Source organism: Oncorhynchus masou, chromosome 25 (genome assembly GCF_036934945.1).
Source record: "Oncorhynchus masou masou isolate Uvic2021 chromosome 25, UVic_Omas_1.1, whole genome shotgun sequence".
Taxonomy (NCBI): Eukaryota; Metazoa; Chordata; class Actinopteri; order Salmoniformes; family Salmonidae; genus Oncorhynchus; species Oncorhynchus masou.
Genome location: NC_088236.1, coordinates 39,890,623 through 39,909,140, shown reverse-complemented (window position 1 = coordinate 39,909,140; position 18,518 = coordinate 39,890,623). Strand labels below are relative to the sequence as shown.

The 18,518-nt window shown below is 42.6% G+C and overlaps 1 protein-coding gene across 1 annotated transcript; it reads left to right on the top strand.

Moving 5' to 3' along the window:
• Positions 1 to 1,421: 1,421 nt before the first annotated feature.
• Positions 1,422 to 17,807, top strand: LOC135513643 (uncharacterized). The gene is made up of 8 exons (XM_064936507.1): positions 1,422 to 1,440; positions 1,600 to 1,792; positions 13,541 to 13,721; positions 15,413 to 15,623; positions 15,954 to 16,114; positions 16,453 to 16,655; positions 17,229 to 17,307; positions 17,757 to 17,807. Exons 1-8 carry the CDS (start codon positions 1,422 to 1,424, stop codon positions 17,805 to 17,807), a joined length of 1,098 nt encoding a protein of 365 aa, XP_064792579.1.
• Positions 17,808 to 18,518: the final 711 nt, after the last annotated feature.

Here is an 18,518-nt window from a genome sequence, read left to right as displayed (position 1 = left end):
AAAGAAAAAAATTCTGGGGGAAAAAAGTTGAAAAAACAAATCACCTTTATATTTGGCGTTCCCTCGACGGCATTGCGTACCACAGTTTGGAAATACCTGGTCCAGATCAATGACAAAAAAATAACAATTAAATAAATCCCACTTTATAATGCTTTTTTTTTTACTCAACGAGAGGGGAATACTTATGATACCCACTGTTAACTGCATATCTTTCATTAGTTTGATGCACAACAGCAGGGTTGGGGTCAATTTGAATAGAAGTCAGTCAATTCAGGAAGTAATCTGAAATTCCAACTCAATAAATAAAATAAAAACTTTTATTCTCAGTAGCTATGTTTCCATTAACTTGTCCAGTGATTTTTTTTTGTTGACATTTAGAAAGTTTGCATAGAAAAGATATTTGACAATTGCCTGCTATGGTGCGATTCCATTTAACTATCTTGTGTCAATAAAAACAGCTGGACGTAATGACATCACACCTTAAAACCCACATTTTCCCACAAGTTTATAATATTTAGGCAAATTGCACATTAAATAATTGGCGACCGCCTGTATGCCCTCCCACCTATCTGTTTCATGTCTCAGGTAGCCCGCAAAAGCCAGCATGGATAGAATGCAGGAATTGACTCATATATGCCATATTCTAATAATTCTTATGTGCCAACATATCTCCACGGTCTGTGCCATGACAAAACTTGTCATTGGATGGTGAAACTTGCATCCAGCCAAACTGAAAAGCAAGTCGAAGCAATTCAGCCATTCTTGAAAGTCAGGATGAGAATCCTGCAAAGAAACATTATAGTTGGAAAATAGATTTAGCAGGCAGTTGGCATTTAGAGTTAAATCTATATTTGCCACTTCTATTACACGTCACAAAGAGTTTTGGGGTGACATTGCTTTTGTTGAATAAACCTGGATTAATGGAAACCTGCCTATAGACTTCTTAAAATCGACTTGACCCCAACCCTGCACCACAGTACCCATACTGTGCTTTCCTCTCCACTCTCTCAGACTGTGACACAACTCCAGAGCTGGATGAGATTTTGAGGAAAGGTGAGGGAGGGAAAAGCGTTGGCCAGCAACTTTTATTGCTGCAAGACCAGGTGAGATGTCCAAACAGGGACCTGGATGTGGTGTGACTAACTAGCCTATAGCTAGCTTGCTAAGACCTGAAGTAGAACCTTCAGTGTGCACAATCAGCATTTCTCAATGCTAAGGGCCTTGACGGGACAACCATGTTTGTAGTTGATGTTTTCAGAGGGGTTCTCATCCACTCAACTCTTGGTTATCTTACTGTTTGTAGTCTCAGTTGTACTGTCTCTTCTATCCCCTGTTGACAGCTGAAACAAGTGAGAGAGGAGAATAGGAAGGTCGTAGAGAACTACACTTCAGAGAGGACTATGAGAAAGAAGTACTACAACATGGTGGAGGACATGAAAGGTAGTTATCTATCTATGTAATTGACTAGGTTTGAATGCGGGTCTTCTACATGCCACAAGACTATTTTAGCTGAGCTAGCATAGGTGCAAGTTCAGTACTGTACAGTTTGGGGTCAGTGGCGTCGCTTGACCTTTGCAGTGGTTTTGTCGTGTGGTGCAGGTAAAATTCGGGTGTTCTGTCGGATACGGCCCATGAGCCGCACTGAGGCAGCTCAGGGAGGGGCCATCGCTGTGGGGCGTCTGGACGATTACTCTGTTACCGTGGAAACCTCAAGGGGGCCGAGAGAGTTCCAGTTCGACCGGGTATTCAGTGGCGAGAGCTCCCAGGAAGATGTGTTCCAAGACACCAACAGGTGATGCTGCCAATATTAACATCCTTTTATTGGCTCAAATGGTTCATTTTGATTTGATTTAGGAAGCCGAAATGTTCATGTCTGAACCAAAGGAAACAGGAAAGGAGGTATCCTCCCCTTTCCAAACTTCTGCCAAAGCCCATCCTTAGACCCTATTACCCCTATGTCAGATTCAATAGCTCTGTCACGAAATACAGTACAGAGCAGTGTGACTGGTTTGGTGGAGGTGGGGGAACTGGAAATGTACTCAAATGTCTTTTGTAAATTTAGAGTTTTGTGCTTATTGTACGCAACATTGTAGCTAAACTAGGGTTGCAAAGGGAGGCTATATTACTGGAAATGTTCAACGTTAAGCAGTAAACTACCAGAATTTTTGTGAACAATTATTTATTCATTTTTCTTGCATGTCTTAGACAATTACAGTTTCAAGATATTAATATGTACAGTTCAATAGGGGGTAAATCGATCATAAATTAACTTGTGGCCCTTTTGAGTACTTCAGATTATTACAGGTGTCTGTAATTATCTCTGGACCTCTCTCTGGCCTTATCACATGTAAAATATATGAAATAATTATAAAATATGTTTTAAAATAAAAAGCTAGAATGACAAAGCTGAAAAACATTATCCTAAATACAAACCATTAGCTTCGTGAATGCCATTGGTGTTTAATATGAGGGTGTCAGCATGAAATATCCTTTATATTATTATTTTATACATTTATTTTACTATATCTATATGTATATATTGTAAATGTTTTGGCATCAAACTGGTGAATAGTTGAACGAGTTGCAGAGGCAATTGAAAATAGTGCCACTGTTGATTAGATGCTTTTCTCATTCATTAGGTTATTTCCACTTGAACCATATGGTCTGTGTACTAGAAACTCATGGATAATATAAACACAGATATACACAAATTAATACTATACAGTGCAGTATTAAGACCCCTCCCTTTTTCCACATTTTGGTACATTACAGCCTTATTCGAAAATGGATTAAATAAAAAAATCCTCATCAATCTGCACACAATAACCATAATGACAAAGTGAAAACAGGTCTTTAGAAAGTTTTGCGAATGTATGTATTTTTTTATTTTATTTACATGAGTAAAATATTTATTTACATAATACTTATTTACATAAGTATTCAGACCCTTTGCTATGAGACTTGAAATTGAGCTCAGGTGCATCCTGTTTCCATTGACCATCCTTGAGATGTTTCTACAACTTGATTGGAGTCCACCTGTGGTAAATTCAATTGATTGGACATGATTTGGAAAGGCAACCTGTCTATATAAAGTCCCACAGTTGACAGAGCATGTCAGAACAAAAACCAAGCTATGAGGTCGTAGATCTGGATTGTGTTGGGGCACAGTTCTGGGAAGGATATCAAAAGATTTCTGTAGCATTGAAGGTCCCCAAGAACACAGTGGCCTCCATCATTCTTAAATGGAAGAAGTTTTGAACCACCAAGACTTTTCCTAGAGCTGGCCGCCCGGCCAAACTGAGAAATCGGGGAGAAGGGCCTTGGTCAGGGAGGTGACCAAGATCTCGATGGTCACTCTGACACAGCTCTAGAGTTCCTCTGCAGAGATGGGATAACCTTCCAAAAGGACAACCATCTCTGCAGCACTCCACCAATCAGGGGTTTATGGTAGGTAGAGTGGCCAGACGGAAGCTATTCCTCAGTAAAAGGCACATGACAGCCCACTTGGATTTTGCCAAAAGGCACCTAAAGATTCTCTGATCATGAGAAACAAGATTCTCTGGTCTGATGAAACCAAGATTGAACTCTTTGGCCTGAATTCCAAGCATCACGTCTGGAGGAAACCTGGCACCATCTCTACGGTGAAGCATGGTGGTGGCAGCATCATGCAGCAGGGATGTTTTTTAGCGGGGCCTGTGTAACAGTATAACTTTGGTCCGTCCCCTTGCCCATACACGGGCTCGAACCAGGGACCTTATGCACACGTCAACAGTCACCCCCAAAGAATCGTTACCCATCGCTCCACAAAGGCTGCGGCCCTTGCAGAGCAAGGGGACCCACTACTTCAAGGTCTCAGAGCAAGTGACGTCACCAATTGAACCGCTAACCAGCTAGCCATTTCACATCCGTTACACTCACCCCCCTATTGACCTCCTCCTTTTCCACAGCAACCAGTGATCTGGGTCACGGCACCAATGTAACAGTATAACTTTTTTTTCCATGATCAATGGAAACAGGATGAACATGAGCTCAATTTCAAGTCTCATAGCAAAGGATCTGAATACTTATGCAAATAAGGTATTTCTGTTGTTTAAAATATATATATATATATATATATATATACATTTGCAAAAATGTCTACAATCCAGTTTTTGCCTCGTCATTATGACATTGTGTGTAGATTGATGAGGAATTTAGTTTATTTAATCCATTTTATAATAAGGTTGTAACTTAACAAAATGTGGAAAAAGTCAAGGGGTATGAATACTTTCTGAAGGCACTGTAGATCCAATTCCCACAGCCTGGAATTAGACCTCCTCATCCTCCACTGACTGTCCTGACCTCAACTTCATGATCACCTGCTAGAAGAAAGAAAGGAGTAAACGAGAGAGAAGGGTCATGAGTGGGGCTTGTACTCTGTACATTTGTTTTGATAGAGAATTCCTCATTATCAGATTAAAACTGGTGTGTGTATGCGTGTGTGCATGCATGATGGTGTAGTGGACATGAGTCGGCGATGGTTGCTCTTGGTCACGTGATGGGTAGCTCCTTCTGTGACTTCAAAATCTGTGTCGGCCCTTGGGCCAAGAGGGAATTTCCTCTTGGTCTAATGGTCAAGACGTATTTTTTTCTTTTCAATTTCGGTAATTCTCTTTTAAAATGGGTACAAATAATGTATAGCAACCCCAGGTGTAAAATAGTAAATAACTGTTACTTCTCAGAGAGTTTTGAATTGTCAAGAGGAGTTAAACAAGGGTGTCCACTGTCACCATATCTATTCTTTATGGCCATCGAAATGCTAGCTATTAAAATCAGATCCAATAACAACATTAGAGGATTGGAAATCCAAGGCTTAAAAACAAAGGTGTCCATGTATGCCAATAACTCAAGTTTTATGTTAAGTCCGCAAGCTAGATCCCTGCAATGTCTCATTAACTTTTCTGTATTCTCTGGATAAAAACCTAATTATGATAAGTGTACAATATTACATATTGGATCCTTAAAAAATACAACTTTTACATTACCCTGCAGCATACCTATAAAATGGGCTGATGGAACCAAGATGGTGTAGCAGTAAGACGTCCTGTCGTGTCGTGTCCCGTGTATATATCGTTTATATCGTTTTTTTTCCCGTTTTACATATTTTTTCGCATATCTTTTAAAACATTTTGCTAAACCTCAGCTTCCAAATACTCTCCTGCAACCCGCCTCACCCAATGTAGCTATTTTTTCTAAAGTATTTATATTTACTTCGGAACCCCTCAACTGAAGCTAGCCAGCTAACTACCAGCTATGCTAGCGGTCTTCAGCTAACCGGTCATCAGCTAACCTTTAGCTCGGAAAGCTCTAGCCAGTTCGAACAATGCGACTCTAACCAGAGCATAACGGACCTATTCATTTTTTATCCCCGGATTCCCACCGCAAACGGAACATTTTTCAGCTGGATCTTCACATCTAGCTATCTAGCTAAACCGCAACCCCGGATGTTTACTCCTGGCTAGCGTTTCCACCCACTTAGCTTGAAGCTAGCCCGGCAGAGCCCCTGTGCTACCACCGTAGCATACTCCTGGGCTACAATACCCAGACCCACGACCGGTCTATCGATGTCACCGCTTGAAGAGGAATAAACAGACTCACCACATCGCGACGTCCCCCAAAGGCTAACTCTCTAGCCCTTGCTATCTCCCTGCCTGCTATTTCGGCCTGCTAACTGCTAGCTTGTTTAGCCCCGGTCCGCTAACTGCTACCTTGTTTAGCCCCGGCCTACTAACTGTTAGCTTGTTAGCACAGGCCTGCTAACCGTCTGAATCGCCGCATCCCAAACAGTCACTGGACCCATATTTACTTTCTATCTCCTTTCGATTTTTAATTTGTTTATACCTTCCGGTAACCTGCCTCACCCAATGTGATACGGAATCGCTATTATTTTTAATTTTTAGAACACACTCAAGAACCTCCAGAAGCTAGTGGATAACACTCGCCAGTCCAGCTTCCCTGCCCCATCCACCGCTGCCCCCTGGACACTGATCACTTGGCTACATAGTTGATGCACGCTGGACTGTCCATTAATCCATTAATCACGGTAATCCATTCTGCTTGTTTATGTTTTATCTGTCGGCCCCGTTGCCTAGTCAACGCCATTTCACCTGCTGCTGTTGTGCTAGCTGATTAGCTGTTGTTGTCTCACCTACTGTTTTAGCTAGCTTTCCCAATTCAACACCTGTGATTACTGTATGCCTCGCTGTATGTCTCTCTCAAATGTCAATATGCCTTGTATACTGTTGCTCAGGTTAGTTATCATTGTTTTAGTTCACAATGGAGCCCCTAGTTCCACTCTTCATACCCCTGATACCTCCTTTGTCCCACCTCCCACACACGCGGTGACCTCAACCATTACAACCAGCATGTCCAGAGATATAACCTCTCTCATCATCACCCAGTGCCTGGGCTTACCTCCGCTGTACCCGCACCCCACCATACCCCTGTCTGCGCATTATGCCCTGAATATATTCTACCATGCCCAGAAACCTGCTCCTCTTATTCTCTGTCCCCAATGCTCTAGGCGACCAGTTTTGATAGCCTTTAGCCGCACCCTCATACTACTCCTTCTCTGTGCCGCGGGTGATGTGGAGATAAACCCAGGCCCTGCATGTCCCCAGGCACCCTCATTTGTTGACTTCTGTGATCGAAAAAGCCTTGGTTTCATGCATGTCAACATCAGAAGCCTCCTCCCTAAGTTTGTTTTACACACTGCTTTAGCACACTCTGCTAACCCTGATGTCCTTGCCGTGTCTGAATCCTGGCTCAGGAAGGCCACCAAAAATTCAGAGATTTCCATACCCAACTATAACATCTTCCGTCAAGATAGAACTGCCAAAGGGGGAGGAGTTGCAGTCTACTGCAGAGATAACCTGAAAAGTAATGTCATACTTTCCAGGTCCATACCCAAACAGTTCGAACTACTAATTTTGAAAATTACTTTCTCCAGAAATAAGTCTCTCACTGTTGCCGCCTGCTACCGACCCCCCTCAGCTCCCAGCTGTGCCCTGGACACCATTTGTGAATTGATCGCCCCCCACCTAGCTTCAGAGTTTGTCCTGTTAGGTGACCTAAACTGGGATATGCTTAACACCCCCGGCAGTCCTACAATCTAAGCTAGATGCCCTTAATCTCACACAAATCATCAAGGAACCCACCAGGTACAACCCTAACTCTGTAAACAAGGGCACCCTCATAGACGTCATCCTGACCAACTGGCCCTCCAAATACACCTCTGCTGTCTTCAACCAGGGTCTCAGCGATAACTGCCTCATTGCCTGTATCCGCTACGGAGCTGCAGTCAAACGACCACCCCTCATCACTGTCAAACGCTCCCTAAAACACTTCTGTGAGCCGGCCTTTCTAATCGACCTGGCCCGGATATCCTGGAAGGACATTGACCTCATCCCGTCAGTTGAGGATGCCTGGTCATTCTTTAAAAGTAACTTCCTCACCATTTTAGATAAACATGCTCCGTTCAAAAAATGCAGAACTAAGAACAGATACAGCCCTTGGTTCACTCCAGACCTGACTGCCCTCGACCAGCACAAAAACATCCTGTGGCGGACTGCAATAGCATCGAATAGTCCCCGCGATATGCAACTGTTCAGGGAAGTCAGGAACCAATACACGCAGTCAGTCAGGAAAGCTAAGGCCAGCTTCTTCAGGCAGAAGTTTGCACCCTGTAGCTCCAACTCCAAAAAGTTCTGGGACACTGTGAAGTCCATGGAGAACAAGAGCACCTCCTCGCAGCTGCCCACTGCACTGAGGCTAGGTAACACGGACACCACCGATAAATCCATGATTATCAAAAACTTCAACAAGCATTTCTCAACGGCTGGCCATGCCTTCCGCCTGGCTACTCCTCTCCCCCCCCCCGCAGCTCCTCACCCAAGCCTCTCCAGGTTCTCCTTTACCCAAATCCAGATAGCAGATGTTCTGAAAGAGCTGCAAAACCTGGACCCGTACAAATCAGCTGGGCTTGACAATCTGGACCCTCTATTTCTGAAACTATCCGCCGCCATTGTCGCAACCCCTATTACCAGCCTGTTCAACCTCTCTTTCATATCGTCTGAGATCCCCAAGGATTGGAAAGCTGCCGCAGTCATCCCCCTCTTCAAAGGGGGAGACACCCTGGACCCAAACTGTTACAGACCTATATCCATCCTGCCCTGCCTATCTAAGGTCTTCGAAAGCCAAGTCAACAAACCGGTCACTGACCATTTCGCATACCTTCTCCGCTGTGCAATCTGGTTTCCGAGCCGGTCACGGGTGCACCTCAGCCACACTCAAGGTACTAAACGATATCATAACCGCCATCGATAAAAGACAGTACTGTGCAGCCGTCTTCATCGACCTTACCAAGGCTTTCGACTCTGTCAATCACCATATTCTTATTGGCTGACTCAGTAGCCTCGGTTTTTCGGATGACTGCCTTGCCTGGTTCACCAATTACTTTGCAGACAGAGTTCAGTGTGTCAAATCGGAGGGCATGCTGTCCGGTCCTCTGGCAGTCTCTATGGGGGTGCCACAGGGTTCAATTCTCAGGCCGACTCTTTTCTCTGTATATATCAATGATGTTGCTCTTGCTGCGGGCGATTCCCTGATCCACCTCTACGCAGACGACACCATTCTATATACTTCCGGCCCGTCCTTGGACACTGTGCTATCTAACCTCCAATTGAGCTTCAATGCCATACAACACTCCTTCCGTGGCCTCCAACTGCTCTTAAACGCTAGTAAAACCAAATGCATGCTTTTCAACCGATCGCTGCCTGCACCCGCATGCCCGACTAGCATCACCACCCTGGATGGTTCCGACCTTGAATATGTGGACATCTATAAGTACCTAGGTGTCTGACTAGACTGTAAACTCTCCTTCCAGACTCATATCAAACATCTCCAATCGAAAATCAAATCAAGAGTCGGCTTTCTATTCCGCAACAAAGCCTCCTTCACTCACGCCGCCAAACTTACCCTAGTAAAACTGACTATCCTACCGATCCTCGATTTCGGCGATGTCATCTACAAAATTTGCTTCCAACACTCTACTCAGCAAACTGGATGCAGTTTATCACAGTGCCGTCCGTTTTGTTACTAAAGCACCTTATACCACCCACCACTGCGACTTGTATGCTCTAGTCGGCTGGCCCTCGCTACATATTCGTCGCCAGACCCTCTGGCTCCAGGTCATCTACAAGTCCATGCTAGGTAAAGCTCCGCCTTATCTCAGCTCACTGGTCACGATGGCAACACCCATCCGTAGCACGCGCTCTAGCAGGTGTATCTCACTGATCATCCCTAAAGCCAACACCTCATTTGGCCGCCTTTCGTTCCAATACTCTGCTGCCTGTGACTGGAACGAATTGCAAAAATCCCTGAAGTTGGAGACTTTTATCTCCCTCACCAACTTCAAACATCTGCTATCTGAGCAGCTAACCGATCGCTGCAGCTGTACATAGTCTATTGGTAAATAGCCCACCCATTTTCACCTACCTCATCCCCATACTGTTTTTATTTATTTACTTTTCTGCTCTTTTGCACACCAATATCTCTACCTGCACATGACCATCTGATCATTTATCATCCCCGTGTTAATCTGCAAAATTGTAATTATTCACCTACCTCCTCATGCCTTTTGCACACAATGTATATAGACTCCCCTTTTTTTCTACTGTATTATTGACTTGTTAATTGTTTACTCCATGTGTAACTCTGTGTTGTCTGTTCACACTGCTATGCTTTATCTTGGCCAGGTCGCAGTTGCAAATGAGAACTTGTTCTCAACTAGCCTACCTGGTTAAATAAAGGTGAAATGGTGAAGTAGACACACTGAGTTCATATCACAAAATATATAAATAAGCTCTCCACAATGAATTTCAATAGAAAACTTGTAAAGATAGACAAGATCCTGCAACCAAGGAGAGGTAAATACCTGTCTATTTATGGAAAAAATGCCCTGATTAACTCCTTAGTCATATCTCAGTTTACTCACTTATGGCGCTGCCTACTCCTGATAATTAGTTTTTCAAGTCACATGAGCAAAAAATATTTTGTTTTATCTGGGACGCTAAACCAGACAAAATAAAACGAGCCTATCTATATAATGAATATGAATTGGGTGGGTTGATATTATTAAATATAAAAGCACTAAACCTCTCTCTAAAAGCTTCACTCATTCAAAAGTTTTATTTGAACCCTAAATGGTTCTCAAGTAGATTAATAAGAAAAGCTCATCCATTGTTTCAAAATTGCCTTTTTGCCTTTATGTAGATTGCCATGTCTCATTTTCGATTAATTGAAAATTATACTTTTTTCAAAGTATCTGTCTTTTTCAAGCAAGCATTGCAGAGCTGGCTACAATTTCAAATTCATCCCCCTGAAAATATAGAACAAATATTATGGCTGAACTGAAATGTGCTGGATGATAAAATACCTGTATTTATGGGAAAGATGTTTGAAAAGGGTATTTTGTTCTTAAATTATTTTGTAAATTGTAATGGTAGAGTTATGTCCTTCATGGAGTTGAAGGACATAACTTGTACGGGAAGGTCTGCTCAATCCAAGTGTACAACCAATTGATTACAGCATTGTCCCAAAAATGGAGGAGGCGGGTGGCAGCGGGAGGAGGTAGGTTAACTGGTCTGTCTGCCCAATATAAAGGATCAAAACTGGCGGAGGAATAAACATAGCATAAATAGGAAAGTATACCAGTTTCATTTGAGGACCAGGATGTTGACAACTGTGCCATAGAGATTGCAAAATAGTTGGGAAGAGATTTTTGATTTACCGATTGGATGGTACAGGGTGTATGAGTTGATATATAAAACAACGCAAGATTCAAGACTTCGTGCTTTTCAGCTAAAATTATTATATATCATTTTTGCCACCAACAAAATTTTGAATATTTGGGGTATAAAATAATCTAAACTCTGCAGATTTTGTTGTGAGGATACAGAATCAATAGACCATTTATTTTGGTATTGCCCTCAGGAAGCCTGTTTCTGGTCTCAGGTTCAGGAATGGCTGAAAATGCATAGCATTGATCTAAAATTGACCCTAGAAATAGTACTGTTAGGAGATCTGGAGAGCCCGGGTCAGTCAATTACTAATATACAGTGCCTTGCGAAAGTATTCGGCCCCCTTGAACTTTGCGACCTTTTGCCACATTTCAGGCTTCAAACATAAAAATATAAAACTGTATTTTTTTGTGAAGAATCAACAACTAGTGGGACATAATCATGAAGTGGAAAGACATTTATTGGATATTTCAAACTTTTTTAACAAATCAAAAACTGAAAAATTGGGCGTGCAAAATTATTCAGCCCCTTTACTTTCAGTGCAGCAAACTCTCTCCAGAAGTTCAGTGAGGATCTCTGAATGATCCAATGTTGACCTAAATGACTAATGATGATAAATACAATCCACCTGTGTGTAATCAAGTCTCCGTATAAATACACCTGCACTGTGATAGTCTCAGAGGTCCGTTTAAAGCGCAAAGACCATCATGAAGAACAAGGAACACACCAGGCAGGTCCGAGATACTGTTGTGAAGAAGTTTAAAGCCGGATTTGGATACAAAAAGATTTCCCAAGCTTTAAACATCCCAAGGAGCACTGTGCAAGCAATAATATTGAAATGGAAGGAGTATCAGACCACTGCAAATCTACCAAGACCTGGCCGTCCCTCTAAACTTTCAGCTCATTCAAAGAGAAGACTGATCAGAGATGCAGCCAAGAGGCCCATGATCACTCTGGATGAACTGGAGCGATCTACAGCTGAGGTGGGGGACTCTGTCCATAGGACAACAATCAGTCGTATATTGCACAAATCTGGCCTTTATGGAAGAGTGGCAAGAGGAAAGCCATTTCTTAAAGATATCCATAAAAAGTGTTGTTTAAAGTTTGCCACAAGCCACCTGGGAGACACACCAAACATGTGAAAGAAGGTGCTCTGGTCAGATGAAACCAAAATTGAACTTTTTGGCAACAATGCAAAACGTTATGTTTGGCGTAAAAGCAACACAGCTCATCAACCACAACACATCATACCCACTGTCAAACATGGTGGTGGCAGCATCATGGTTTGGGCCTGCTTTTCTTCAGCAGGGACAGGGAAGAAAAGGGACAGGGATAGAAAACCTGATGGAGTCTGCAAAAGACCTGAGACTGGGACAGAGATTTGTCTTCCAACAAGACAATGATCCAAAACATAAAGCAAAATCTACAATGGAATGGTTCAAAAATAAACATATCCAGGTGTTAGAATGGCCAAATCAAAGTCCAGACCTGAATCCAATCGAGAATCTGTGGAAAGAACTGAAAACTGCTGTTCACAAATGCTCTCCATCCAACCTCACTGAGCTCGAGCTGTTTTGCAAGGAGGAATGCGAAAAAATTTCAGTCTCTCGATGTGCAAAACTGATAGAGACATACCCCAAGCGACTTACAGCTGTAATCGCAGCAAAAGGTGGCGCTACAAAGTATTAACTTAAGGGGGCTGAATAATTTTGCACGCCCAATTTTTCAGTTTTTGATTTCTTAAAAACGTTTGAAATATCCAATAAATGTCGTTCCACTTCATGATTGTGTCCCACTTATTGTTGATTCTTCACAAAAAAATACAATTTTATATCTTTATGTTTGAAGCCTGAAATGTGGCAAAAGGTCGCAAAGTTCAAGGGGGCCGAATACTTTCGCAAGGCACTGTAGTAATACTCTTAGTAAAAGTATTTATCTTCAACACGCAATCTGTAGATTCTATTCGATTAGATAGATTCAAATTGTATGTTAAACATCATAGCATAGTGAAAGATATGCATTGCGTAGAAACAGGAAGTGGGTGGCCAGCAGAGATAGATGGGATGGGCTGAGGGAAGCTGAGGGTTGGTATGTGGAATTGGAGACAAGCGGGTGTGGAGTTGCTGTGTGAGAGAGAGAATGATGGTCAAAAGATAAAAGGAAAAAAAGTCAAAATAAAACATAATAAAAGTACATTTGAATGACACTAACTGGCAGTGTTTTTACAACTAACGCCGGTTTGCCTGAGGTTGATGCCGTGCAGGTGTTTGGACACATGCATATACACACACTTTCATTCAGATAAACACATACAAGAACACACACAAACATATACAGTTGGCATTGCTGTTATGATTTCAGTTGTCCTTGATGTCCTTTGTTTTAAATGTATTTATATAAAATTGCATTGTTGTTTGCTGTTTTCTTTTGTCTTTTCCTTTTTGCTCTTTAGTGTCTTGATGCTGTATTGTTTGTCCTTCATGTTCTAATTCTTTAATGTTACCCCTTCCTTGTGTAATTTGTAATAAAAAATAAAAAAAATAAAAAATATATTTTTTAAATGGTTAAGACGTTGGTTTCACCCTCGTTAGACCCAGGATCATATCCCATGTGTTACAATGACATGCCTCAGGTTCCTGTAAAAACATTTCTGACCTCACAGTGTCTTTCAGAATCCCTGTTTGAACCAGTCTCTTTTCCAGGCTGATCCAGTCAGCCATCGACGGCTTCAACGTGTGTATCTTCGCGTACGGTCAGACAGGCTCCGGAAAGACCTTCACCATGGTGGGTGACAGAGACCAGAGAAGCCCAGGCATCATGCCTAGAGCGTTCAATGCCGTATTTGACATCCTCCAGGAGAATGCCACCAAGTTTGACTTCAAGGTGAGGGATGCGAAGACTTTCTGAGCGATGAGAAACAATTTTCTATTGTATACAGTGAGGGGGAAAAGTATTTGATCCCCAGCTAATTTTGTACATTTGCCCACTGACAAAGAAATGATCCGTGTATAATTTTAATGGTAGGTTTATTTGAACAATGAGAGACAGAATAACAACAAAAAAATCCTGAAAAACACATGTCAAAAATGTTATAAATTGATATGCATTTTAATGAGGGAAATAAGTATTTGACCCCTCTGCAAAACATGAGTACTTGGTGGCAAAACCCATGTTGGCAATCACAGAGGTCAGACGTTTCTTGTAGTTGGCCACCAGGTTTGCACACATCTCAGGAGGGATTTTGTCCCACTCCTCTTTGCAGATCCTCTCCAAGTCATGAAGGTTTTCGAGACTGACGTTTGGCAACTCGAACTTTCAGCTCCCTCCACAGATTTTCTATGGGATTAAGGTCTGGAGACTGGCTAGGCCACTCCAGGACCTTAATGTGCTTCTTCTTGAGCCACTCCTTTGTTGCCTTGGCCATGTGTTTTGGGTCATTGTCATGCTGGAATACCCATCCATGACCCATTTTCAATGCACTGGCTGAGGGAAGGAGGTTCTCACCCAAGATTTGACGGTACATGGCCCTGTCCATCGTCCCTTTGATGCGGTGAAGTTGTCCTGTCCCCTTAACAGAAAAACACCCCCAAAGCATAATGTTTCCACCTCCATGTTTGACGGTGGGGATGGTATTCTTGGGGTCATAAGCAGCATTCCTCCTCCTCCAAACACGGCGAGTTGAGTTGATGCCAAAGAGCTCCATTTTGGTCTCATCTGACGACAACACTTTCACCCAGTTGTCCTCTGAATCATTCAGATGTTCATTGGCAAACTTCAGACGGGCATGTATATGTGCTTTCTTGAGCAGGAGGACCTTACGGGCATTGCAGGATTTCAGTCCATCACGGCGTAGTGTGTTACCAATTGTTTTCTTGGTGACTATGATCCCAGCTGCCTTGAGATCATTGACAAGATCCTCCCATGTAGTTCGGGGCTGATTCCTCACCGTTCTCATGATCATTGCAACTCCAAGAGGTGAGATCTTGCATGGAGCCCCAGGCTGAGGGAGATTGACAGTTCTTTTGTGTTTCTTCCATTTGCGAATAATCGCACCAACTGTTGTCACCTTCTCACCAAGCTGCTTGGCGATGGTCTTGTAGCCCATTCCAGCCTTGTGTAGGTCTGCAATCTTGTCCCTGACATCCTTGGAGAGCTCTTTGGTCTTGGCCATGGTGGATTGGAGTGTGGAATCTGATTGATTGATTGCTACTGTGGACAGGTGTCCTTTATACAGGTAACAAACATAGATTAGGAGCACTACCTTTAAGATACTTATTTCCCTCATTAAAATGCAAATCATAAGCATTTTTCAGGATTTTTTTGTTGTTATTCTGTCTCTCACTGTTCAAATAAACCTACCATTAAAATTATAGACTGATCATTTCTTTGTCAGTGGGCAAACGTACAAAATCAGCAGGGGATCAAATACTTTTTTCCCCTCACTGTATCAGCAACAAGAAGCAAATATACTTTACAGTAAACATAAAATGACTCTCCTCTCCTCCATCCTGTCCTTTTTGCTCCTCTCATCTCTCCTTTCCTCTCATCTCTTCTCTGTGTTACTCTCTTCCTAGGTCTCGGTCTACATGTTGGAACTGTATAATGACCGGCTCCAGGACCTCTTTGTGAGCGGGGCCGAGGCCCAGAGCAGGCGGGTGGAGATTAAAAGGAACAGAAAGGGGCTTGTGTTTGCCCAGGGAGCAGAGACAAAGGAGGCCTCCAGCGCCGGGGAGCTCTTCGCCATGTTTCAGCAGGCTTGTGCCAACCGCCATAACGCAGCCACCAGTATGCCCAAACGCCCGCTCCCCATTTCAAAAGCACCCTGTTAAATGGTTTTGATTTATTGGTTTAGTCACAATCAGATTGAGTGGATGGTAGGTACATCATTACAGAACTGGGTTCAGAACTGGGCTCTTTCATTTACTTCAGGGGTTAACGTGACAACCATGATACCGTACTTCACAATTCTACCTCATGTCATAATGCTGTTTTCTCTGACAAAATATGATACAATCAGAAAATAGGAATAAAGTAAACAGGAAATACATCTATATACAGACATTTTAGGTGTTGATTTAAAAAGCTTACTTCTTTTCCTCTGTGTGGTTGATGCAGAGATGAACGTGGAGAGCTCTCGTTCCCACCTGATCATTGGGATCATGGTGGAGAGCAGGAATCTGACCAATGGGAGTGTGAGCTTTGGGAAGTTGAGTCTGGTGGATCTGGCAGGGAGCGAGAGAGCAGCCAAGACTGGGGCAAAAGACGACCAGCTCAAGGTTATTAGGTTACCCTGTTAGAATTCAGGCATAAAGCTTTTTATATTACAGTCATTTATGTGGGCGGGCTGTTTTACAACTAACAGTTTGCATTTTTTCCCATGGGATATCATTGTTGAATAATCCTCCCTCTCGTTCTATCTCTCGCTGTTTCTCTCTCTCTCTGTCAATTCAATTTGCTTTACTGGCATGACGTAACAATGTACATATTGCCATAACTTACTTTGGATATTTACAATATGAAAATAATAAGAATCAAAATTGTCAACGGGACAACAGTAACAACAATAACCAAGCCTCTCTGTCTCTTTCTCTCTCCCTTCCTCCTCTTTCTATAGGAGGCTAACTCCATTAACAAGTCTCTGAGTGCTCTGGGAGATGTGATCTCTGCCCTGTCCTCGGACTTGCCACATATCCCCTACAGGAACAGCAAGCTCACCCAGATCATGCAGGACTCGCTGGGCGGCAATGCCAAGACGCTCATGGTCGTTAACGTCTCGCCTTCTGACTGCAACCTGGACGAGACGCTCACCTCTCTTATGTGAGAGAGTTTTCTCATCAAACGTACCCCATAAAACACACAACTCAAACACCTAAACACCCGGCCCCCCACCGACAAACACTTCTAACAAACTCTGCTATAAGAAGAGAAACTCATGTCCAATTGACCCATGCCTATAGTAAAAAGAAATGCTGAAATCACATCCCTACATCCTTACCAGGCTGGAGCTCCAGGAAATGGTTAAAACTGTAGTACTAAGCCCCCAAGATGCACCCTCCAAAATTGCACCCTTGTGCCATTTCAGTTGCCCTTGCTTGGGTTGTTCTTGTTTGTGTGTAACGTACCATGTATGTGAAACGTGCCATCTCTGTAACACGTATGTAAATCGTACCATATTTTAACACACACCATCTCTGTAACATGTATGTATATCGTAGCATAATTTAACACGTACCATCTCTGTAACACATACCATCTCTGTAACACATACCATCTCTGCAACACATACCATCTCTGTAACACATACCATCTCTGTAACACATACCATCTCTGTAACACATACCATCTCTGTAACACATACCATCTCTCCGTTTCATATTATTTATCCTCTAGTTATGCCACTCGAGTGAAGACCATAACCAACATTGCACAAAGAAACCTGGAGAGTAAAGAGATAGCCCAGCTCAAAGAGGTAAGGTTAATTTTCTTCACACTACCCTGCCTTTTTTGCAGAATGTAGATAAAACTCCTCTTCTTGAGGATGTGATGTCTGGGATATAAATTGACTAATGGCCCAAGACGACTATCATACAGAGCAATACATTGGCAAACTGAGGAACCTGAGGCATGCCATTGTAACACATGGGATATGATCCTGGGTCTAATGAGGGGGAAGCCAAAGTCGACCATTAGACCAAGAGGAAATTCCCTCTTGGCCCAAGGGCCGACACGGATTTTGTGACCATGAGCAACCATGGCCGACTCATGTCCACTACACCATCACGCATGCACACACACACATACACACACCAGTTTTAATCTGACAATGAGGAATTCTCTGTCAAAACTAATGTACGGAGTACAAGCCCCACTCATGACCCTTCTCTCTCGGTTACTCCTTTCTTTCTTTATTTCTGGCAGGTGATCATGAAGTTGAGGTCAGGACAGTCAGTGGAGGATGAGGAGGTCTAATTCCAGGCTGTGGGAATTGGATCTACAGTGCCTTCAGAAAGTATTCATACCCCTTGACTTTTTCCACATTTTGTGTTGAGTTCAAAATAGATTAAATAGATTTGATTTTATCTCAGACATCTACACACAATACCACATAATGACAAGGTAAAAACATGTTTTAAGAAATGTTTTGAAATTTATTGAAAATGAAATACAGAAATATCTCATTTCCATAAGTATTCACACTCCTGAGTCAATACATGCTCAAATCACCTTTGGCAGTGATTACAGCTGTGAGTCTTTCTGGGTAAGTCTCTAAGAGCTTTGCACATCTGGGTTGTACAATATTTGAACATTATTCTGTCAAGTTGGTTGTTGATCATTACTAGACAGCCATTTCAAATCAAATCAAAGATTATTTGTCACGTGCTCTGAATACAACAGGTGTTGGTAGACCTTACAATGAAATGCTTACTTACAGGCTCTAACGAATAGTGCGAAAAAGGTATGTGTGTGTGTGTAGGTAAGTAAAGAAATAAAACAACAGTAAAAAGACATTTGAAAATAAGAGTAGCAAGGCTATATACAGACATCGGTTAGTCAGGCTTATTGAGGTAGTATGTACATGTAGGTATGGTTAAAGTGACTATGCATATATGATGAACAGAGAGTAGCAGTAGCGTAAAAAGAGGGGTTGGAGGGTGGTGGGACAGAATGCAGATAGCCTGG